Source organism: Oncorhynchus gorbuscha, linkage group LG13 (genome assembly GCF_021184085.1).
Source record: "Oncorhynchus gorbuscha isolate QuinsamMale2020 ecotype Even-year linkage group LG13, OgorEven_v1.0, whole genome shotgun sequence".
NCBI lineage: Eukaryota > Metazoa > Chordata > Actinopteri > Salmoniformes > Salmonidae > Oncorhynchus > Oncorhynchus gorbuscha.
This window is the reverse complement of record NC_060185.1, coordinates 22,161,720-22,185,697: the sequence shown is the minus strand read 5'-3', so window position 1 is coordinate 22,185,697 and position 23,978 is coordinate 22,161,720. Positions and strand designations below refer to the sequence as shown.

The 23,978-nt window shown below is 45.3% G+C and overlaps 2 protein-coding genes and 1 pseudogene across 3 annotated transcripts; 1 reads left to right on the top strand and 2 right to left on the bottom strand.

Annotated features, from left to right (window-relative positions):
• Positions 1-457: 457 nt before the first annotated feature.
• On the top strand, positions 458-11,518 carry LOC123992249 (annotated as a pseudogene).
• A 4,032-nt stretch (positions 11,519-15,550) lies between these two features.
• Positions 15,551-17,351, bottom strand: LOC123993893 (transcription cofactor HES-6-like). Its single transcript, XM_046296366.1, has 4 exons — positions 17,017-17,351; positions 16,813-16,899; positions 16,592-16,667; positions 15,551-16,443 (listed from the first exon to the last, which is right to left on the bottom strand). Exons 1-4 carry the CDS (start codon positions 17,098-17,100, stop codon positions 15,980-15,982), a joined length of 711 nt encoding a protein of 236 aa, XP_046152322.1. The 5' UTR covers positions 17,101-17,351; the 3' UTR covers positions 15,551-15,979.
• A 3,225-nt stretch (positions 17,352-20,576) lies between these two features.
• Positions 20,577-22,512, bottom strand: LOC123994257 (transcription cofactor HES-6-like). Of its 2 annotated transcripts, none has more exons than XM_046296798.1 (4): positions 22,260-22,512; positions 22,025-22,120; positions 21,830-21,908; positions 20,577-21,305 (listed from the first exon to the last, which is right to left on the bottom strand). In XM_046296798.1, exons 1-4 carry the CDS (start codon positions 22,320-22,322, stop codon positions 20,926-20,928), a joined length of 618 nt encoding a protein of 205 aa, XP_046152754.1. In that variant the 5' UTR covers positions 22,323-22,512; the 3' UTR covers positions 20,577-20,925. The 2 variants fall into 2 exon arrangements, with proteins under 2 accessions (XP_046152754.1, XP_046152753.1); XM_046296797.1 differs by having other exon boundaries at positions 20,577-21,308; positions 22,260-22,505.
• Positions 22,513-23,978: the final 1,466 nt, after the last annotated feature.

Sequence of the window (23,978 nt, the reverse complement as noted above, 5' to 3'; positions counted from 1 at the left end):
TCTACAATGGAATGGTTCAAAAATAAACATATCCAGGTGTTAGAATGGCCAAGTCAACGTCCAAACCTGAATCCAATCGAGAATCTGTGGAAAGAACTGAAAACTGCTGTTCACAAATGCTCTCCATCCAACCTCACTGAGCTCGAGCTGTTTTGCAAGGAGGAATGGGAAAAAATTTCAGTCTCTCGATGTGCAAAACTGATAGAGACATACCCCAAGCGACTTACAGCTGTAATCGCAGCAAAAGGTGGCGCTACAAAGTATTAACTTAAGGGGGCTGAATAATTTTGCAAGGCACTGTATATATATTTAATCCATTTCTGAATAAGGCTGTTTTCACTTGTCATTATGGGGTCTTGTGTGTATCCATTTTAGAAGGCTGTAACATAACAAAATGTGAAAAAAGTCAAGGGATCTGAATACTTTCCGAAGACACTGTATGTATGTGTGATTTATTGTTCTGGCTGAGGAACAGTCCTGCTGCCTGCTACTGGCTGAGAGGGTATACTCCGGCTATGATGGTAAGACACATACAGACCCTCTCTGTGATCTCTGTCTCTCTCAGCACTGTCGTATTGCAGTGAGTCTCATACACATACTAGAATACACATACATTCCATCTTAATGCCCATTCACACCCTAACACACACACACACACACACTGTCACGCCCTGACCTTAGAGATCCTTTTTATGTCTCTTTTGGTTTGGTCAGGGTGTAATTTGGGGGTGGGCATTCTGTTTTGTTTTCTATGATTTTGTGTTTCTATGTTTTGGCCGGGTATGGTTCTCAATCAGTGACAGCTGTCTATCATTGTCTCTAATTGGGAACCATACTTAGGTAGCCCTTTTTACCTCCTTCTATTGTGGGTAGTTAACTTTGTTAGTGGCACTTAGCTCTGTAAGCTTCACGGTTGTTTTTAATTTCTTGTTTTGTTGGCGACATTTTAAATAAAAAGAGAAATGTACGCTCATCACGCTACACTTTGGTCCACTTCCTCCAACGACACCTGTGACCGAACTACCCACCACAAACGGACCAAGCAGCGTGGTCAGGAGGAGAGGACATGACGCAAACCTGAGAGGCAGCCCCAAAATATTTTTTGGGGGGGTGCAGATGACGTGGGCATCGGTGCTGAGGGGTGAGTCCGAGACCAAGGAGGAATTCTTGGACCGTTTGAGAGTGGAGAGGTTGGCAGTGGAGAGGGATGAAAGAGTTTGGAGGGGTTGGAGTCTGGAGCAAGACAGTCGCTTTGTGGATCCTGTGACCCTTCAGGCACCATGCTTTGCAGTTACACGTACTGTGTCACCGGTACACATCCACAGCCCAGTGCATCCTGTGCCAGCGCCCCACAGTCGCCGGGCTAGGGTGAGCATCCAGCCAGGATTGGTTGTGCCAGCTCTGCGCTCCAGACCTCCGGTGCATCTCCACGGCCCAGTATATCCTGTTCCAGCTCCATGTACCCGGTCTCCTGTACGTCTGCCCAGCCCGGTAAGCGAGGAGGGTCCCCGCACCAGAGGTGCCACCAAAGTGGGGTGAGCCAGTGGTGGAGCAGGGTCTGTGTCCAGCACCTGAGCCGCCACCACGGATAGATGCCCACCCAGACCCTCCCCTATAGGCTCAGGTTTTGCGGCCGGAGTCCGCACCTTTGGGAGGGGGGTGGTACTGTCACGCCCTGACCTTCGAGCCTTTTTATGTCTCTATTTGGTTTGGTCAGTGTGCAATTTGGGGTGGGCATTCTATGTTTTGTTTTCTATGATTTTGTGTTTCTATGTTTTGGCTGGGTATGGTTCTCAAACAGGGACAGCTGTCTATCGTTGTCTCTGATTGGGAACCATACTTAGGTAGCCCTTTTTCCCTCCTTTCGTTGTGGGTAGTTAACTTTGTTAGTGGCACTTAGCTCTGTAAGCTTCACGGTTGTTTTTCGTTTCTTGTTTTGTTGGCGACATTTTAAATAAAAAGAGAAATGTACGCTCGTGACACACACTCTACACAGCCTTTAATTTTCACATCATTACTGTTTTCCTCCCCAGCCCCCAGGATCCCTTCTGACAAGCGCATCTTCACCACAACACACACACAGCTGTGTGTTCCAGGACATGGACGAGAAGTGAGGTCATAAACAATCATACACAACACCTCATCTGTTTGAGTGCAAGGCTGATGTGCATTTTTAACTTCTAGTGTCCCTGTCTGTAATAATGTGTAGGGATGTTGTTTGTGTAATCGTAACCTCTGGTGTGTCCCTCAGGGCTGTTCCATTATTGGGGTACCTGCTGCACCTGCACCCCAATGACCGGCCAATCGTGCTGGCCATCCACCGCAAGAGTGAGACTCTCTTTGATTCAGACCGATCTGATTGGTTGATTTAGTATTACTTTCAAAACAGACCCTATATAACTAAAGTATGTTTAGACTCAATGTGTGAATGGGGGTGTTTTTGTTGGTACTTTTTATCCCTTTTTATCCCCAATTTTGTGATCTCTAATTGGAAGTTAGTCTTGTCCCATCGCTGCAACTCCCTTACAGACTCGGGAGAGGCAAAGGTTGAGAGCCATGCGTCCTCCGAAACAAGACCGTGCCAAGCTGTACTGCTTCTTGACACGCTACTCGCTTAACACCGGAAGCCAACGGCACAAATGTGTTGGAGGAAACTCCGTGGCGACCGTGTCAGCGTGCATGTGCCCAGCCTGCAACAAAAGTCGCTAGAGTGCGATGGGACAAGGACATCCCAGCCTGCCAGACCCTCCCCTAACCCAGACAGCGCTGGGCCAATTGCGTACAGCCTCATGTGTCTCCCGGTCGCGTCCGGCTGCGACACAGCCCTGGATCAAACCCACATCTGTATTGACGCCTCTAGCGATGCAGTGCTTTAGACCGCTGTGCCACTCTGGAGTCCTACTCAGTACTTTGTTGAACGCCTTTAGCAGCCTTGAGTCTTCTTGGGTATAACAATACAAGCTTGGAACACCTGTATTTGGGGAGTTTCTCTCAGTGCCTTAGACTGCTGCGCCACTCGGGAGGCCAGTTCTCTTGGAATTTAAATAAGAGTTGAAAAGAAATCGACCCAACCCTTTTATGTAGCCAAAAACATACAGGGGTAGAAAGCATCGAATTACACACTCCTATACCCTGTCTGTCTCTCTAACAGTTCTGTAGTACGTGGAACAGCTTTTTGACCACTCAAACCGGTTCTGTGCGCGGAATAGCGAGTATGTCGTCATAGATACCAGCTGGTCCAGCTTCGTCAACCCCTGGAGGCTTTGACATCGGCAGGCACAAAGTCTGCAAATGAGTCTCACACACACACACACACACAAATGATCGGTAGTGACACATGAAAAGTATATCAGGCCAGTGAGACATCACTGGAGTGTCAGTTATGCACCAGTGTTTTGAAATGTAATTTGACATTGTGTCTGATGTTTCAGGGGTCCGGTAAATGAAGACGTGTTTGCAGTACCTATCGTCACAGAGAGGAAGTTAATGGACTCTGGCATCCAGGAGATAACTGAGTGGATCCACATACTGCTGCTGTAGTTCAGCACACAGACACACACAGATACACACACACACACACACACACTTTACGATTCGCATTATTTCTCACATGGCACTATCCTCTGTGTGTTTCTATAACAACACTTTACCTCCTACAACCGATCCACAACATGGGCTCCATTGGTTACGGTAGCCATGGCAGCAATGGTTTCCACGAGCAGCTGCTGAGTATGGGGTGGCCTAGCGAGACCAACAGGAACGCCCTTGAGAACAGGATTATGGTTGAGGAACCAGGCAAATCCAAGCTGGTGAGTTGATGCCACACTCTGCATTTCTTCCCTGGTTGTTTTCAGTATTCTAAATCAATGTCTCATAATTTTCTCTGCTTGATCACTTGCTCTGTTTCTCTTCCCCACTCACACCATCTCTATCTGTGTGTGTTACAGAAAACAATCCAGGAGATCTGTAAAGGGGTCCACATGTTGAAGAGTCAGAACCAGCAGGTCTACTCTCCCTCCAAACCTGAATACAGGAAAACCACAGACAGTAAGTGGTGTGTGTGTGTTGGAGAATATTGACAGTTTTGAGCTTGTAAATGCGTGCGTGTGTATATGCACATGTCTGTGAGAGTGTGTCTTTGCTAACAGATGTGTGTCTCCAGCTGGAGTTTAGCAGCTGAAGAGTCCTGTGATGTTTCTGAAGGACTCAGCAGTGCCCCCTCTGCTGGTCAAGGACATTACTGCTACAGCTGCTGCCAGTGTGGAGTAGGTCACCTATAGTGACCAGACTGTCTACTCCTACCAGCATATCAGCTGTCTGGACAGTGTCTGCAGGTCTCACAAGGAATATACAATATCTCCATCACACTGCTAAACGTTCCATAGAAACAATCACTCTAAAGCTTGATGTGTGAGCATAACTAATAGCAGTGTCTTCTTCACCCTCTTGTCCTTCAGATCCAGGCCTGTCTATGAAGGTCCCTAAGAAGCTTTCCTCTGGTGCCTCCCCAGTGTTGGGACAAAGGGAGGGCCCCTGGCTCTGCCCAGCAAGGCTGAGAGCGTGGTGTCAATCACCAGCCATTGTAGCTATAGCAGCACCATCGTCCATGTAGGAGACAAATGCCAGACAGAATCTAGTGAGCATACACACACACTGTGTTAGGTTTCATTCTAATTGGCTGTTTCCTGTGATTGACCTCTCCAGAGATTGCTGAGAGTCCCGCCCCTCCACCGCTGCTAGTCAGTGTGGTATCCCCGCCCACCCCGGAGAAGGAGGCCTTTAAAATGCTGAGGCTGACCAAGCAGGTGTTGTCAGTGCACACACATTTACATTACATTTACATTTAAGTCATTTAGCAGACGCTCTTATCCAGAGCGACTTACAAATTGTCTTCTAGGGTATGACGCTACAAGCTTGGCACACCTGTATTTGGGGAGTTTCTCCCATTCTTCTCTGCAGATCCCCTCAAGCTCTGTCAGGTTGGATGGGGAGCGTCATTGCACAGCTATTTTCAGGTCTCTCCAGAGATGTTAGATCGGGTTTAAGTCCAGGCCCTCGCTGGGCCACTCAAGTACATTCAGAGACTTGTCTCGAAGCCAATCCTGCGTTGTCTTGGCTGTGTGCTTCTAAATAAATTATCAACAGTGTCACCAGCAAAGCACCCCCACACCATCACACCTCCTCCTCCATGCTTCACAGTGGGAACTACAAATGCAGAGATCATCCGTTCACCTAGTATGCGTCACAAAGACAAGGTGGTTGGAACCAACAATCTCTAATTTGGATTCATCAGACTAAAACAGATTTCCACCGGTCTGATGTCCATTGCTCGTGTTTCTTGACCCAAGCATGTCTCTTCTTCTTATTGGTATCCTTTAGTGGTAGTTTCTTTGCAGTAATTTCACCATGAAGGCCTGATTCACGCAGTCTCCCCTGAACAGTTCATATGTCTGTTACTTGAACTTGTGAAGCATTTATTTGGGCTGCAATTTCTGAGGCTGGTAACTAATGAACTTATCCTCTGCAGCAGAGGTAACTCTGGGTCTTCCTTTCCTGTGGTGGTCCTCATGAGAGCCAGTTTCATCATAGCGCTTGATGGTTTTACGACTGCACTTGAAGAAACTTCCAAAGTTCTTGAAATTATCCGGATTGACTGATCTTCATGTCTTAAAGTAATGTTGTTTCTCTTTGCTTATTTGAGCTGTTATTGCCATAATATGGACTTGGACTTTTACCTAATAGGGCTATCTTCTCTATACCACCCCTACCTTGTCACAACACAACTGATTGTCTCAAATGCATTAAGGAAAGAAATTCCACAAATGAACTTTTAACAAGGCACCACTGTTAATTGAAATGCATCCCAGGTGGTTCCAGCATGAGAGTATGCCAAGAGTGTGCAAAGCTGTTATCAAGGCAAAGGATGGCTACTTTGAAGAATCTCAAATAGAAAAGATATTATGATTTGTTTAACACTTTTTGTGTTACTACATGATTCCATATGTGTTATTTCATAGTTTTGATGTCTTCACTATTATTATACAATGTAGAAAATAATAAAAACAAAGAAAATCCCTGAAATGAGTAGGTCCTTATGGGGTACTGTGTGTAGATTCTTGAGGAAAACTAGGTAATACATTTTAGAATAAGGCTGTAACGCAAATGTGGAAAAAGTCAATGGTCTGAACACTTTCCAAATGCACTGTAATGCTTTGTTTTCAGGACCACAAACTCATTTGCCACATTTTTTGCAGTTTTACTTTAGTGCCTTATTGCAAACAGGATGCATGTTTTGGAATATTTGTATTCTGTACAGGCATCCTTCTTTTAATTCTGTCATTTACGTTTTGTAAGTTAAGAACAAATTCTGGTTTAAAATGGCAGCCTACCCCGGGCAAACCCGGACGAGCTCAGCCAATTTGGCGCCTCACTATGGAACTCCCAATCACGCCCGGATGTGACCCAGCCTGGATTCGAACCAGGGGCTGTAGTGACGCCTCTTGCACAGATGCAGTGCATTAGATCGCTGCACCACTCAGGAGCCCATTATTACAACACCCGCCCGGTCTATTTGGAGAGGGGGGTGCTCTCTCTGCTGTTTACTGTAGTCCACAATCATCTCCTTTGTTTTGTTGACATTGAGTGAGAGGTTGTTTTTCTGACACCACACTCAGAGTGCCCTCACCTCCCCCCTATAGGCTGTCTCGTCATTGTTGGTGATCAAGCCTAGTACTGTTGTGTCGTCTGCAAACTTGATGATTGAGTTGGAGGCGTGCATGGCCCCACAGTCATGGGTGAAAGGGGAGTACAGGAGGGGGCTGAGCATGCACCCTTGTGGGGCCCCAGTGTTGAGGATCAGCATAGTGGAGGTGTTGTTTTCTACCTTCACCACCTGGAGGCAGCCCGTCAGAAAGTCCACGACCCAATCGCAAAGGGTGGGGTTGAGACCCAGGGCCTCCAGCTTGATGATGAGCTTGGAGGGTACTATGGTGTTGAACCCTGAGCTGTAGTAAATGAACAGCATTCTTACATAGGTATTCCTCTTATCCAGATGGGACAAGGCAGTGGGCAGTGTGATGGCGATTGCATCATATGTGGACATATTGGGGTGCTATGCCATTTGCAGTAGGTCTAGGGTGCCAGTAAGGTGGAGGTGATATGATTCTTGACTAGTCCCTCAAATCACTTCATGATGACAGAAGGCAATACAGGCCTGGGGAAAGCTGTGTAATTTAAATAAAACCAAAAGAGGAACTTTGGGCTACTTTGGTGAATTTACAAGGCATGCAAAACAAGACATTGAGAGATTAAGATTACTGAGAAACATGCGCACCGCGATTATTTCTGCCTGCCCCCTCCTCGCTCTCCCTCGCCTGGGGAATATTCATTACGCTGATTCAGTTGCAAACGTTTCTTAAACTGAAGCAAACGGAACAAATAGGGGAGAGACCTACCGGAATTTGTCCAACAGAAACAAATTTTAGTTGCATGTTGTTGTGCAAATGTTTGGAAAATGATTACACCCTTGCTCTCGCTCTTCGCTAATGATGCGAGTGTGTCTTCGGTCTGTTTCGTGTAGAATGCCCTAGGCTATTAATTGATGATAGGCCCTGCTTCACTGAAGTTGCGAGACATTGCAAGACAAGAAATTGCAAGATACAGCACTCCATTGAAAGATACCGTTTTTGATTACCGATAGATATGCCTTGTTTACGGTTCTGACTGTCTGCCTGGTGACTGGCCTGCCTACACTGTTCCTCTCTCTCTCGCTAGCTCGCTATGAAATACGCACATTTTTGTGTTCACGGAATTACGGCAACTAATCAGTCTCTGTTCCAAACATACTGAATTTTAGGAGTTGATTGCTAGCGGAATCGAATCCTGTAACTCAGAAATTGGAGTTGACTAGGTCATCATTGTTAACAGCTGGGAAAAAGGCAGAGATTAAGGCAAGCGACAGCAGCAAAATCCTGTATGGCAATTCTCTGAGAAGTTAAATGAGAAGGAAATTCAAACTGGAAGGTAGAATAGAGGTACAGTAATGGTAGTACAGATCTAATGCTGAACTAGCAGAAGGGGACGCACCGTGAGACAGACAACGGCACAGTGAATTCACGTGAAATTTGATGAAAAGGCCATTTAAACGTTATGAAACGATTTCAATGGGTCACATCCCTAATCATAGCCTAATGTAGATGTATCAGGGCCGCAGGGAAGCGTGTGACGAGGCGGCATTTGCCACAGACCTTTACATCGGGTATTTTGATTTAGTATATTAAAATATATTGACGCAAAACCGTTAAAAAGGGAAAAGTGCTATTTGATTTGTCAACTCGCGCACAACCTCTCTGTGCTTCACATCGAAGTGCTGCTGACTGGCTTTTTGCGTGTCTTGACCAATCAGATTCATGGAAATCGTAGGTCACGCGGGCCGGTCACAACGTTCAAGCTGCGCTCTCCACTTTCCTCCAGTTTTTATTTAGCAAGTGATAACACATCACACTCCCGACAGACAAGCAATGTAGCAGCCTAGACACCTAAACACAAACCATCTGACATGCTGAATTGCATGGAAACAATACTATTTTTCCGTCTGATCAACTGTAGGTTACTAACAACAGCTGCTGCATAGTCTACTATTGGATCCATCTCTCTGGCCATGGTAAACGAGGCGGGGACGTTATGTTATGTATTTATAGCCCATTTGTTTGTGAGATAATGTAAATGGTATCAAATATGGTTTATATTCAAACTTGGGCTGACTAGGCTCCCTAGACTGTTTTCAACCTCCCCTTTTTTCCCCAGGAGATATTAAACCATGTGACCTAAATAGAAAATATGAAACATTTTTATAACAGATCACGTCATACCTTATAAAGTTTAACCTGGTTAGGTGAATGTTTTGTTGGTCAGACCTGTGGTGCCACCGCTGAGATGTATAGATGCTTGCCCCACCGCTGAGATGTATAGATGCTTGCCCCACCGCTGAGATGTATAGATGCTTGCCCCACCGCTGAGATGTATAGATGCTTGCCCCACCGCTGGACACACCAGGAGGAGGAAGCCTTTAAGGAACTCCGCAACTCCAGAAACTTCCAGAAAGACTGCTCCACGTACCTGCACAGACCGAGAGGTCTGACCAACACCCAGGGTGAGCAAAATGCATAGTTACATACACACAGCATTGTGGAAATTTGGCTTTGGGAACATCTGAGATAGACGATAAGATCCATCTCATAGATATTCTTGACTGACTGTGTTGTGTGTCTTCTCTCCTCAGAAGCCGCAGGAAGTGGGGACGTTGCTAAACAGAGCACGTGCAGGCACCTCCCCTGCTGCAGCCAAGATGGGCAGTCGAAATAAGAAATCCAAGAAGCCCCGTGTGAAGTGTCCTGACTCCAATGTTAACCCCGCCATCCCCTGCAGGGCCTGAAACGGACGCCCTGGTCCCCATTTGAAGTCTCCCAGTTCCAGGCCTTCTCTGCTGCCCCTACCACCCCTGCCCAGATCACTCGACCTGACCCCACTGTCTCCATTGGCTTTGGGGAGGGCCAGAGCAGCCAGGCTCCACCCACTGCTACGCCCATACCCTGCCCCTATCATCACCCCCCTTGTGCCCAACTACCTATTCCCTCAGATGGGACAAATGGGACAAATGGGACAAATAGGACAGATAGGACAGATTGGTCAAATAGCCGCAGCACCTTGCTTCTTTCCTGACCAGCCCGCCTGCAAGCCCCAACCCACCCACCTTTCCCAGGACAGATGGCCTACACAACCCAACATGCCATCCCGTGCAAGCCCTCCTTCCCACTGCAGGCTCAGTTTGTCCCCCAGGATTCCTACCCCACCGAAAACCCCGGCCATGGATACCAGAGAGGGGGCAGTGTCCCGTTGCTCCATCCCTTTCTCCACTGGCCGGGAGCCGGCTGCGTCTCCCCCACTGTTTGAGTGTCGCTGCAGCTCTCCCCTGCAGCTCAACCTGCTGCAGCTAGAGGACAGCATGGCACCCCATAGTGGGGCTCCAGGGAGCAGTATAGCAGCAGAGAAGAGTCTGGTAGCTCAGCCTGAGGAGGACCCTACAGCAGGCGAGACACCTGTTATAGAAGAAGAGAGGATGTGTTATAAATTTAAGCAATAAGGCCCGGGGGGGGGGGCAATATACCACGGCTAAGGGCAGCCACGTGGCGTGCCTGGAAACAGCCAATAGCCATGGTCCAGAGTCAAGGACAGGGGAAGGGGGAGGGAGAACAATTAATTGAGTACGTCCTCTGGGAACCCCTCTGGCTGCTCATGGCCAACCCTGATGAGATCATCATGATGACCTGTCAGATGCCCTCACGGTGAGTCATTGACAGGACCACCAACCAATAGCAGAATGGAGTCATTGTGAGGATGTTTTTCTTAGAAATGGTTCTTGATTGGTATTTTAATACTGTTCTTATTTGATCTTGCTGGAAGATGTTATCAAAGGCTGAAATTAAATTAATGTTTACTTGCTCTTTGCTTATAATTACCTCCTTTTTTGTCAGTAGCTTGTGACAAAACAATGTTTCACTATGTTGGTCGTCAGACCTCAGTTCTACTAACAGAATAACTCCAAATTATACAGACAATTATTTCTACTGACCTAGACTAGTGCATGTTATTTTTAGAGTTTCCTGAAAATCCATGAGCCGACAATATTCTGTCGCTGTGCCCTTGAGCAAGGCACTTAACCCTAATTGCTCCTGTAGGTCGCTCTGGATAAGAGTGTCTGCTAAAAAAAAAAAGATGTAATTGGCTATTAGCTAATTCAAAAACCCATGTTGGTAACACTATGAAGAATAGCTAAGTAGATGAGAAGCACAGTTGTTAATCATTTCTAACAGAGCTATCTCTCTGTGTGAACAGGGACATCCAGAAGGTGTTGAGGGAGGACCAGCAGAGACTGAGACTGATGCAGCCACATTTCTCCTCTGTCCGGCGGAGGGAGCTAGTGAAGGAACAGCCCTGGGTGAGGATGGGGGTTCTGCCCGAGGCCATCAACGTCAAGGTACGTCAAACATCTGGCTTCACACACACCTCTCACACACAAACGAATTTACCTCCCACTCAAACACACATGTACACACACACACAGATGTCATGTGGGTCAATACTGTACTAACCTACACGCATCCTTGAATTTTATCAGGATGTTTGTACTGTGAAGACTCTGCCTCAGCCCTTATCGAGGAGGACTTTCCTGATATGGAGGAAGAGGAGGGGGACTCAGGAAAAAACGGTCTGCGTGTCAGAAAAGGCCAGGGACGATTTGTCGTCCCAGTCCGCCCCTGGCAGTCAGACTTGAACAAAACAGGGAAATTCAGACACATACAGTGCATTCAGGAAGTATTCAGACCCCTTTACTTTTTCCACATTTTGTTACGTTACAGCCTTATTCTAAAATGGATTGAATTGTTGTTTTTTTGTGCCTGGCAAAATCAGTCTGCCTGGCAACCGGCCGTGATCGGGAGTCCCATAGGGCGGTGCACAATTGGCCCAGCGTTGTCCTGGTTAGGGTTCGGCCAGGGTAGGCCGTCATTGTAAATAAGAATTTGTTCTTAATAATAATAATAATAATAATAATAATAATAATAATAATATATGCCATTTAGCAGACGCCTTTATCCAAAGCGACTTACAGTCATGTGTGCATACATTCTACGTATGGGTGGTCCCGGGAATCGAACCCACTACCCTGGCGTTACAAGCGCCATGCTCTACCAACTGAGCTACAGAAGGACCACTTCTGACCACAGGCTGTTCCCAGGGAGTCCCATAATTGGCCCAGGAGGAAGGAATGACTCCACCTTTGCCTCTCCTGAGCCCGTTGGGGAGTTGCAGCAATGAGACGTGATCAAACATTTTGGGAGAAGGGGGTACAATGCGCACACACACAATCACCTTCATTGTTGGTTATGGGCTTAGAAGTAAGTATTTCACTGTATGGTGAAATGTTGCACTTGGCACATTATGACAAATACAATTTGATTTGACAGCAGTCCCTGTGAGGATGGAACTTTGTCATCAGAATAGGAAACAGATGACTCAAAATGCTGTGGCACCTTGAGGCTTTATCATAGATATTGTCTGTAAGTATATGTCTGTTATCCATAAGTTGGTAGTTGATATGAGTGGAAGTTGTGTTACCGCAGTCAGGCTCCCGCCCCTCTGCGGTCTCCTCCTGGCAGAGTGTGGTGAGGGGTACGTGGGCATAGCCACAGAGACAGCGATGGTCACTTTGCGTCTTCTGCTGCTCGCTTGCTGTCTCAGCTGGTAATCTCTGTGGCTGGCCCTTAACTGACTTGCGTGGTTAAATAAATAAACAAATTAAAATGACCATACCCCTTTAAAAGGTACTTAAATATTTAGTCTTTCCCATTCATCCTCTGAATGGCACACACACTCAAGGCTTAAAAATCCTTCTTTAACCTGTCTCCTCCCCTTCACCTACACTGATTGAAGTGGATTTAAGAGGTGACCTCAATAAGGGATCATAGTGTTCACCTTGATTCACCTGGTCAGTATATGTGATGGAAGGAGCAGGTGTTCTTAATGTTTTGGACACTCAGTGTATATTTGTCTCACTGTTACTTTGAGAAGCTGATATTTTAGCACAGTTCATTGCTATTTTGTAGGTGCTTTCCCGCTAGTGTTAATTCATCTGGACAGGTAAGGGTTTGTTTTGTTGTGATGGTGATCCATGGGGTTTTCACTCACTATATTGTACTTGAATGTTTGCTATAATAACATTTTAAGGCTGTAACCTGATGAAGAAGGCCAAAACTCAGATGGTAAGATTGTGTGACTATTGTTCAAAAGCAGCAGGCAATTTCGAATATCGACAGATCGGCTCCTCTGACTGAAATCAGTGTAGTCAATGGGAGGATTATCTGTTTGAGTGTTGTGCATGTGAAAACATGAAACAGATCAGGGAAAGCACACATTAAACTGTCAGAGCGGATGAACGGCTAGGCTGAGGCGTTCTGTTAGATCAGTGATTGTTCTTCAGAGTCAGACAGATGACAGGAGAGACTCATCCAAGGATGGAATGGGAGTCCCACAGGGGATCCGTATCAAAGCCATATGCTCTCATTCCGTTCTGTTGTTAGATCAGTGATTGTTCTTCAGAGTCAGACAGATGACAGGAGAGACTCATCCAAGGATGGAATGGGAGTCCCACAGGGGATCCGTATCAAAGCCATATGCTCTCATTCACGTTCTGTTGTTAGATCAGTGATTGTTCTTCAGAGTCAGACAGATGACAGGAGAGACTCATCCAAGGATGGAATGGGAGTCCCACATGGGATCTGAATCAAAGCCATATGCTCTCATTCACGTTTCAAATCCCCATGTCAACTGACACCGGCCACTAACCTTTAACCCCGGAATTCAAATTCACCGTCACGAATCCTCAGCTGATGCGTTTGGATGCTGTGCAATTGTTATTTTGCCCTTGTCATTCACGGATCGCTTAAACTAATTGTGTAATGTCGTCGACATGTCATATGTGATTCTAGATGAATGGTGATGGTGCTCCATTAGGATAATGATGGGAATGCAACAGATTTGATGCAATAGATTGCCTTATGCACATTTGGGACTATGGGTTTACCAAGCAACAACGGGCTTTGTGAACTAATGGGGGAAAATGGCTCATGATACATTACAAATGTCTATGAATTGGTCTTATAATAATATATAAAAATAATATATGCCATTTAGCAGACACTTTTATCCAAAGCGACTTACAGTCATGTGTGCATACATTCTACGTATGGGTGGTCCCGGGGATCGAACCCACTACCCTGGCGTTACAAGCGCCATGCTCTACCAACAGAGCTACAGAAGGATAACCTATCTATATAATAGTTTTGTTACAGCCTAAGTTCTTTGTTTTGTCATTCTTTCGGCCCACATTTCTTTAAAAATGTCATTTGACAGGTGCAAAGGTGAACCAAAAATATAGTCTACTGTGTCTGTATCTTTCAACTCCCCGACTTTGTCGCCATTCTGTCAAATGGTAGCCTGCCGATCAAAGCTTTGATCAGTGTATCCTCCTCTGCTTCCATGCTCGCTGTTCACACCTCGTCAAATTCGTGGCACAGGTGTGAACAGCTTCAAGCCCCCTGCGGCTGCTCAACGCTAATCCGACTTGTCAGCCATTCCTTCATCAAAAGCTGACAACAGTCTGTAAATCTATTAATGTCGATTTGACAAGAAATTAACATCCGTAATGAATGTATTTTTCAGTAAACATTTGTATTTTAAGTAAAAAATGCCAAAAGTGCCCGTTGTTGCAAAATCACCCAGCCACCCATCAATGGTTTTCCAGTGCTGTTATCATCTTTATTGGTGGCACTCATTAGTGCCCAGTCGGTTTATTGTACTTGTGATTGAAACTTGTCGGTCTAAGCAAATCGATGAGCAAAAGATGTTGATCTTGTGTTCATATTCCACGGTGAGCTATGCTTGGTAGCCTAGCCCATAGGCAGGCCTGACATGTTCCTATCCGTAGTCGATACGCAGGTAACCCGATTGCGGTTTAATGGTTAACGGGCCAAGTAGGCTAATGGCTTTGGAAAGCTGCTCGCAATTATTATGGTTTCACGTTAATATTCAATAGGAGGCATTGGAAATGGAAGCGCGCAGCACTTTGTAGGCTACTTTGGGCACACGTTATTTCAAGTCAAGATTTGGGTATATGGTGATTAGAATCGTACAGCAATGTGCCTTTTAAAATTATGTCAAGTAACTGTAGTGGTGGTGCCGGTTAAAACAACCGACCGTGGACAGGATCTAACGTTGCTCTGTAGAATATGGCAACCATTGTACCTGACGTGTTACCAGTGACACTTGGTGTGGCAGGGACATCAGTGGTGCGACATTAACCAGGTATTGGCGTTGCTTTCCACTGCACCAGCGGAACCTTTCATGTGCGCACAGGACGCGATGCGCGCCTTTGTACTTTAGGAGAGGACGCCTGTGGGGGAGAGATTTAGAAATTGAACGTGGCTGAACTGGACGCGACACAGACCTTATAATTTATTCGACTGAAATGAGATGATTATGGAATCGCTCGCTCATGTTTTATTACAGGCCTATCACAAATGTATCTTTCAATATTGACTTCTGCATTGTTTATGGACTGTTTCCATGTGCTTTAAAAAATAATGAATTAATAAAATGCCTGGAACACAGGATTTTGATTATGGGAGTGTGGCACTGGCCTCTTTTCATAGGCTTATCATTTTGTTTCACTGCGTTTTTAGCCATTGGATAATAACCTGACTAGCAAGAGGCCTGTAAGTGTTGTTAGTTTATGTTTCAGGCTGCAGTGCCTCTTAATTGCTTTAATGTTTGTCAATTGGGCGATTCAATTACCATGTGATATTAGGTACTCTACCAATTGTTTAAAATGTTGTGCAAACACACGTCAAGTCATTCTAGCCTGAAATTCCTTTGAACTGAGTCGTTCTGTAAGATGGTGTAAACAAAAACAAGCACAGTTTATACACGAAGATCGTCATTTTCATTAAATTATTTTATTAATCACATTGACATTTTTTGGGACAAAACATTCTACACATTGTTACAGCGTCAAGTGGCTGGGGGGAAATATAAGCGTTTCTCTTGAAGGTTAAATGGCGAAAAAACTATAGGCTACACGCCCAATTGCCTTTTTTCTTCACTGGAAAAAAAAGATTTATAGCCTATTTAAGTCATTGCCGAAGTATTTCGGTTTCTAAAAGAGCTTTTTATTATGCAAATCCTCTATACATAATGAGATATTTACAAAAACAAATATGAGCAGTTCTCAATTGCGTAATAGCAGGAAGTGAATTTCCGGCGATATGCGCTTTCCAGGTAACAGACGATGTCACCGCCTGGGGCCAGGTAGACTCCAAACTATTCTATTAAATCCCAAAGGCAGACAGTTGACCAGTACGGGCCACTACCAGGGCCTCCACATTGATTTGGAGTAGGTGATGGTGGGCATGTTCTGGGCTTCTTGGTTCTCCAGTGCATCGGTAGCGCGCTGGTTGTGCTCGCTGTCTGTCTCGTACAGGTCAGAGCACAGGTCCTCACTGGAGGTGTTGGAGGCGGCGGGGGAGAGGGCCGAGGAAGAGCCGCTGGCTATACTTCTGCATCCGGGTGAGGCTATGGCCACGCTCACTGCCTCGCCGGCTGGCCAAGGGCTGCCGTTGTTGCTGGAAGTGTCCGATATTATATCCATAACCATGTCCTGGAAGTGGTCCTCGTTCAAGGGCATACACTCCAGCAGGTGGTTCAGTAGCTCGGCCGCCACCGTCGCGTCTATCCCGGGACAGTTGGACACAAACATATGGACCTCATGCATGCACTGGATGTAGCCTGCTGCAAACCTCTCGCTGGCCTCCCGGTTCATGATGTCAGTCTCTGAGGAAGAAATTAAATTAGACCTACTGAAATTCAATTGCACTCCCACAGTGGGCGTTATATGTTAAACAGCACCTGATATGGGCCTAAATGCACTTTGATGAGTGGAGGAAAGGGTCAATGGTCTGTACCATTGCTCACTGCTTACCTTGGGGACGATCCTTGAGAATGTGCTCCACTTTTTTCACCGTCATCTCCAGAACCTCTGCATTCTCCACCTTTGACTGAAGCCGAGGGGAGACGAAGTGAAAAATATTAGATTTAATTCGCTTCTATTGTATGACCGGTATTATTGCAGAGGCTACGCTCAAGCCAATAAGCGCAGCCGCGCCAGGTGAGTCTATAGCGGGGTAGGTGCGCCAAACTCACGTCGGTGTCAGCGAGCAAGGTCCGAAGCTCCTGCAAACTCTCATTGATACGAGCACGCCTCTTCTTCTCCACCAAAGGTTTTCTAGCCTGTAACAATGACACATAGGCCAGTTAGTACGTTGTAACAATGTAATAACTGCATTACTAGGGTAGGCTACTATATAGAATGGGATCAGCGACATAACAACCACAGATGTCCGGTACCTTTCTATCCCCTTTATTAATCCCGTAGTAGTCATCCTCATCCATGCCAAATCCGTTCTTGATGTGCAGAGCCGAGGGGGCCATGTTGGTTTTGAGCCCGAGCCGTGCAGTCAGTCTGAGATCCCAGTTTGTATTCCACTGCTATTTTCCCGATCCGTGAAAGAGAGCAGCTGGCAAACGGAACCGGTCAGAGAGAATTTATACACGACAGGCGAGACGCCCTATGATTATTGTACAATCTTCGTGAGACGTACTGCTGGCACTATAGAACTGTTGTAGGTATTTATAAGGACTCATTTGCATATGAATGTGTGGTTTGTCTGCACTAGCCAGGGGACAACAGAGCACACACCGCGAGAGCCAATCAGAGCCCTCTCCTTTGTCTTCCGCCAGCCCTTTCTGCGCGGTGAGAATCAGTAGTGGTCACAAGTAATCTTTTGGGTTGAGTATCCGGCGACAGTGTCTTTTTGATGTTATTGATCAACCGTAGGCTATTCACTCAGGCTACTGTTTAAGAAATAATTACAATTTTGGATTTTAAAAAAGTAGCCTACAAATGCATTGCATGGTAATAACAACGTATGTAACTTATTATTAGACAGCTATTGGCATCTTCCATCTTGTCATCTGTTTGTGTCCTCCATAACTGCACATTATAGGCTACATTCTGTGAAAGGAAATAGGATGGGGTGCAGGCTGCTAATCGCAAATGATCTACCCATTCAGTGGGTCATCAAAGCTCCAATGTGTCCAGTGTATTTCACTAGGTAGGCCAATGGGACTATTTATGGCAGAACACAGAGAGATGTTATGCAGATGTGTCCAGTGTATTTCACTAGGTGGCCAATAGGACTATTTATGGCAGAACACAGAGAGATGTTATGCAGATGTGTCCAGTGTATTTCACTAGGTGGCCAATAGGACTATTTATGGCAGAACACAGAGAGATGTTATGCAGATGTGTCAAAAAAATAATAATAATGACATTTTAATATATTTTTCATTTCAAATCTTGACAATCTTCTGATTATCTCAAGACTCGGTCATGTTTCTCAATTTATTTTCTTGCCCTACCCAGTACCATTTGTCGTATGTCCCTGTGCAAGGCTCAGAAGATTTCCCCAGTGCGGGTTCTCCGATGTAACGCGATGCCTTCAGTTGGCAGCTGCTGGCGGAGGCCCCTTGGCCTAAACTGAATCAGACTGGGAATTAAAGGCCCTTCCCCAAAGAAAGCGACAGGTGTTAGCCTGCCCCTCATTTGTTCTCTCACTTCTTTGGTGACTTCTGGTTTGGGTGCAACTGCACTCTCAGATGCCCCATTCCCTTAAAACGCACAGAAGAAATAAGTACCAAAAATTAAAATGTTCATCTTTAGAGTTCATGCAGGTTTGTATTTGCTCACCCCTTACAGTTAACAAAATAACTCCGGCTTATTTTCAAGAACATTTAGGTTATTATGGTTGAGTTTACAGAGGCAGCCCAATTCTGATCTTTTGCACCATTATTGATAAAAGACCTGATCTGGTTGGCCAAAAGACTTACGAGTGTAAAAAGATCAGAATTGGGCTGCCAATGTAAAAACAGCCTATGTTATGTCTACAAATGGACTTATATCCATTAGCCGAATTTCGTTGTGGGTGTGTGCACTATTCTTTTATGCACAATTGTCTATTTGTTTACGTCTGATAGAAGTGTTCAACCTTCTGGTCTCGTTGCATGTATTGTGTATGTATACAGCGCATTGTCATGCAAATTACGAATACACAATAGCGCATTTGTGTCTAAACCAGCACCACAATGTGTCACGTCACTAAATTCTCCAGGTAAACAACATGATACCATTAGGAGTGAGTTTTATGCACAAGATTTTCGCTACAGCAATTAGGCATCAGTAAAATATCTACAACCTAAATGAAGGCCGTGTCCAGAGGCTTTGAAGTGGAGGAGTTTGGCACCTCGCCACCCCACGCTCCGCTCCAGATCTCCTCTTAATGGTCTGGACTGGGGAGAGAGCAGCTGTCTCGGTCCGCTTTTGTTCGAGAACCCGCTGAGGGACCGGGCGCCCCTCTCCATCTTCTCTCCCTTCTCTGCCACCACCCGGCGGCTTCATTAGCTCTGTGGACAATTATTATGGGTTTATAGTCAGGAGGAAATAGGCCATTTACTACAGCAACGTTTTCAATTTTCGAATTCAATAATTTTAAAAAATGCCTGTGGATAAGGTTCATTTGTCAGGTTTTTAAAAATTCACAATTGAACGAGTGGCGCAGCGGTCTAAGGCACTGTATCTCAGTGCAAGAGGCCTCACCGCAGTTCCCTGGTTCGAATCTAGGCTGCATCACATCCGGCCGTGATTGGGAGTCCCGTAGGGCGGTGCACAATTGGCACAGCGTCGTCCGGGTTTGGCCGGGGTATTCCGTCATTGTAAATAAGAATTTTTTTCTTAAGTTCTTAACTGACTTGCCTAGTTAAATAAAGGTTACATTTATAAAAACATGTTTTTAATTGTAAACAAATAATGGTTTGCCTATACTGTACTTGAAAATAATTATAAACGTGTTTCCTTCTACTTCAAGTCCAGTAGGGTGTACACAAATATTGCCAGCGATCAACCAACGTCATATCCCCTGTCATCTAACCACAGCCCAATTCTGATCTTTTTCACTAATTGGTCTTCTGACCAATCAGATCACCTCTGAAAAACATCTGACGTTATTGTTCAGAAGAGCAATTAGTGAAAAAAAGTTCAAAATTGGGCTGCAGGTGTAAAGACTAGAAACCACCGACCTAATTTCCTCACCACATACAGGTAACTGCCAAAATAAAGGAAACACCAACATAGTGTCTTATTAGGGCGATGGGCCAACACGGGCGGCCAGAACAGATTCAATGTGCCTTGACATAGATTATACAAGTGTTTGGAACTCTATTGGAGGCATGCAACACCATTATTCAACGATAAATTCCGTAAGTTTCGGGTGCTGCTCCAGAATCTCCCATAAATTGGGTTGAGCTCTGGTGACTGACACACACACGTTAAACCTGCTACGCTCCTTTGAGACCCCTTCTTCAAAGTCACTGAGATCTCTTCTTGCCATGGTAGCCAAAATAATAGGCAACTGGACATTTTTATACATGACCCTAAGCATGATGGGATGTTAATTGCGTAATTAACTCAGGAACCACACCTGTGTGGAAGCACCTGCTTTCAATACACTTTGTATCCCTCATTTTACTCAAGGCTTTCCTTCATTTTGGAAGTTCTGGACTAGGTAATTTATTTAATATTACTGAAACCATTTGCTTATATTCCTTCACATTGCAAGCAAGAGTATAATATGGAATATTATACCGTTTTTAATTGTTTATAAATGCACAATAATACTGTAGCAGCTGTAAGCCTCAGCATCATTCATATCTTTTAACATGGGTTTATCTCATCATGTTGATAGGATCAAAACACATTTCTATATAAGAGAGAAAGTGTGTGTGTGTTTTTGCGCGTGTGCACGAGTACAGGTGTGTACAAATAAAATGTATAACATCTACAGAAATTCCATACACATTTTTATTAATATTGGTTAGTAATATACAACAAAGGGAGGAGTACAAAAGCTATTTGTGACTACAGCTAAGAAGCTACATGTTTTATCTTATTATTCAATAAATAAAGATGTTAATACAATAAATACAAGAAAAAGATGAATAAGAGCCTTCTACAATGCAGGCTACGGAAAGTAGACTTCGGAGAGGAAGTACTGAGAGGTCTGTTTATATACCACACCTAGATCAGAAACGCAACCGCCCCACAATCCAAAACAATGTCTTCTGAGTAGCATATCTATAAGATACATAACAGAGGAGGGTCTAACATAGGGATCCAGCACACACCCAGAGGGCCGGTTTAGTTTACCAGGGCCTCCACATCTCCAGCATGCCCAGGTGGGGGCTCCCAGGCAGGAGCAGGGGCTTGTCCTGGGGCCCCACCACATGGCACAGTGGCCCCTCCATCTGGCCCTGCCTCCCAGACCTGGGGTCCCCTCTGATGGGTGTAGTGGGGGCTCCTGGCCCCTGGCTGGGTGTGGGGGCGTCGGGCCTGAGGTTGGGGTTGGCCTGAGAGGGGTGCTCTTCGCTTGAGCGGGGCAGGGATTTGAGCAGGTGGTTGAGCAGGCGGGAGCCCAATGTTTTGTCCATCCACTCGCAGCTGAGCAGCATGTTGTGGACCTCGTGCATGCACTGGATGTAGCCTGTGCTGTACTTCTGCTGTGCTTCCAGGCCTAAGGTGGGGTCTGCTGTGGAGGGGAGGAGACACTGGGTCAAACATGGGTCATAGCACCATCTGTTGGTGGCAGGATGTATTGCATCCAGACTGGCCTATTAACCAAAATACATTTGTATAATGCATTTCTTAATCCTGAAAGGGGAGCACATTTTTGTTTTTGCCTTAACACTACACACCTGATAACACTAATCAAATGTTTAAATGATGAGTTGATTAGTGGAATCCCTTTGGGTCCTCATGACCAGGATTAAGAATCACTTGACTAATCAATTGTTTTATGTTGAAACCAAGAGAAAATATGGAGAAAACCACAATTAAATCATACAACTATGAGTACTAATAATCAAAAAATATTATTCTTATTTGGCACCATAGGACTGTTGTTCAATAACTGATGAAAATACTCCCACCAGTCTCCGTAACTACTTTCTAACGTGCCCCCAACTGCTTACATAGATGATTGCACACAGGCACAACTTTGAAAACTCACTTGTATGTTTCTTCCGTCAAGTCACTTTATTGGACACTTACCACTGAATTTATGTGTCTGAACATTCTGCAGGTGTTTCACTGTCATCTCTAGAATGTCCGCCTTTTCAAGTTTCGATTGCTGTTGGGGAAAATGGAAAGTAAGTATCAATAAATAACTTACATTGCGTCTTTCACACGCCATATAATTGAGCATTTATAACAATTAAAATACAGTGTGTATATAGGCCTACTCACGTCAAGACTGAACGCCCCGACGACCGTTTCTTTCAGCTGATCCAAGCAGTTATTAATCCTCTCCCGTCTTTTCCTCTCAATGAGCGGCTTGCGCAACTAGAGATGGAAAGCGATAGGTTAATGGCGACCAGATACAGACACAAACTGGACCAGATGATCACTAAGCGTGAGCATCTCCGAAGAAAGGCACATGTTGATGTGTAAGTTTATCTATCGACGGGGACGAAGGCAATACCTTTCTCTCCTCCTTGGCACTCGAGTGTCTCCCCACGTTGTGCGCCATGGCGCTGGTTGTCATCTCTCCTTTACGCTCGGTATAGTTGTATATGGAGTATATCTCTCCCCTTCCGGCTGAGTCTAGGATATGTCTGTAAGGCCCTCCGCGCGGCGCACCCCTCTTATTTATAGGGAAGAATTAGCATGTGAATGCTCGAGCTCTTTGGCTGAGGTATTTTCCCACACACGGTGTCGCTCCCATCAGTCAGGGATGACAGGTCACTGCCTCTTTTCAATAGCCGAGGTACCAGCCCTGCAAAAAAATACAAGCGACAGATGTCCAGCCTGAAACCATGCACCCCCCCATCGACTCCCCCTCCGCTCCCCCCTCTGCTCCCTCCTCTCTCTCTCTCTCTCTAGTGAAGCAAAGCGCACGGGTCCCCTCAGGATTGTCATTCCCAGGGCCGAACAAGAGTGTGTAATTACCGTGGTTACACCAGGGACCCCCTTGGCCATTCATGCCAATGAGCTGGGAAAGCATTAGGACTACCCGAGAAAAGACGAAACCTATCCCCTGAAGTTTCACACAGAAAAAATACCCACAACGCCTAGTGGCCCTGTCTGTATCGGTGTCGATACTAACAAGTGCTCAGGGAAGTGTTGATGCTGAGAAACTAGTGATTAAATCCTGAGTGAAGAGTAGGACTAAACTAATTGCTCTGAGAATTTAAGCCACAAGCCTACAGTATAACAAAAGGTGTTTCTCCTGACATATAGCCTAAATTATGTTCGCGCAATGGCAAGGGATATATACTGTATGTTCATGACTGGAAAACCTATTGGCAATTACACTCAAAGTTAAAGAAGCTTATTTCAAACTATTTTCAACTCTGCACTGGTTTAGCAATTCAGTAGGTCTAGGCTACTCAATGAATTATCAACAGGTGGTCAGGTTTCATTCGAATTCATTGATTAAAATTAAATACATCGATTGCAGGTGTTGTTTTCTGTTCTGAATTTCATTGAAGTAAAATGAAATCCCTTCACCTAATGGTTTTGGTGGATATGGGTGGGGGTAAATACGCCTAATTCCACATGAATTCCGATCCTCTTTGGGTTGTCTAATATCGACAAGGACAAATTACTTCAATATCCTTTCGGATATTGATCATAGCTTATTATTAATCAATATACTTTTTTAAAATGTACAACTTTTGTTAACTTAAGCCAGATACAGGAAGCGTTTTAGAACTGTACCCTAAACATATATTGTCAACTTTTTCTAACTCATTGAGTCAGGGAGAGCAGATGTCAGAGTGACCACGCAGACAGATGTCACACCCGCGCGCTGGCCCTTGGCGTAAGAGATTCATGGCGGGGGCTCTGTGTTTGACTTGAGCCACGCGACTGTCAGGCGAATGCTCGAACGTGGGAAACTCTGCCGAACAATAGGCGGTATTCAGCCGAACCTAATCACCATGAAGAGAGTACTAACCCTGTGAAGGAAGAAGTGGACAGTCCAGCCCGGGAGAAGGCTCTCTCTCAATGAGCTCCGGAGCAGGAGGTGACTAATGGGAAGTTAAGGCAGGTGCGCCCTGACCCCTGGTTTTCGGGCAGGTGTGTGATCATCACAATGAAGCGTCAGTATGAGCGGTCCTTGACCACACAATACATTTTGATATCACATTGTTATGCATGAGACTAACATATGGGCCTATTTGTGAATGCAACAGGTATT

Bases quoted from the DNA above. Each gene is read 5' to 3' on its own strand.
- LOC123993893 (XM_046296366.1), bottom strand. From the start codon at position 17,100: ATGGCCCCCTCGGCTCTGCACATCAAGAACGGATTTGGCATGGATGAG. The intron at 16,668-16,812 runs GTGAGTTTGGCG...CCTCGGCTTCAG, and splicing joins CCTTGCTCGCTGACACCGAC to TCAAAGGTGGAGAATGCAGA. The intron at 16,444-16,591 runs GTAAGCAGTGAG...TTTCTTCCTCAG, and splicing joins TCTCAAGGATCGTCCCCAAG to AGACTGACATCATGAACCGG.
- LOC123994257 (XM_046296797.1), bottom strand. From the start codon at position 22,322: ATGACAACCAGCGCCATGGCGCACAACGTGGGGAGACACTCGAGTGCC. The intron at 21,909-22,024 runs GTGAGTAGGCCT...TTTCCCCAACAG, and splicing joins TCGGGGCGTTCAGTCTTGAC to CAATCGAAACTTGAAAAGGC. The intron at 21,309-21,829 runs GTAAGTGTCCAA...TCCCCTCCACAG, and splicing joins TCAGACACATAAATTCAGTG to CAGACCCCACCTTAGGCCTG.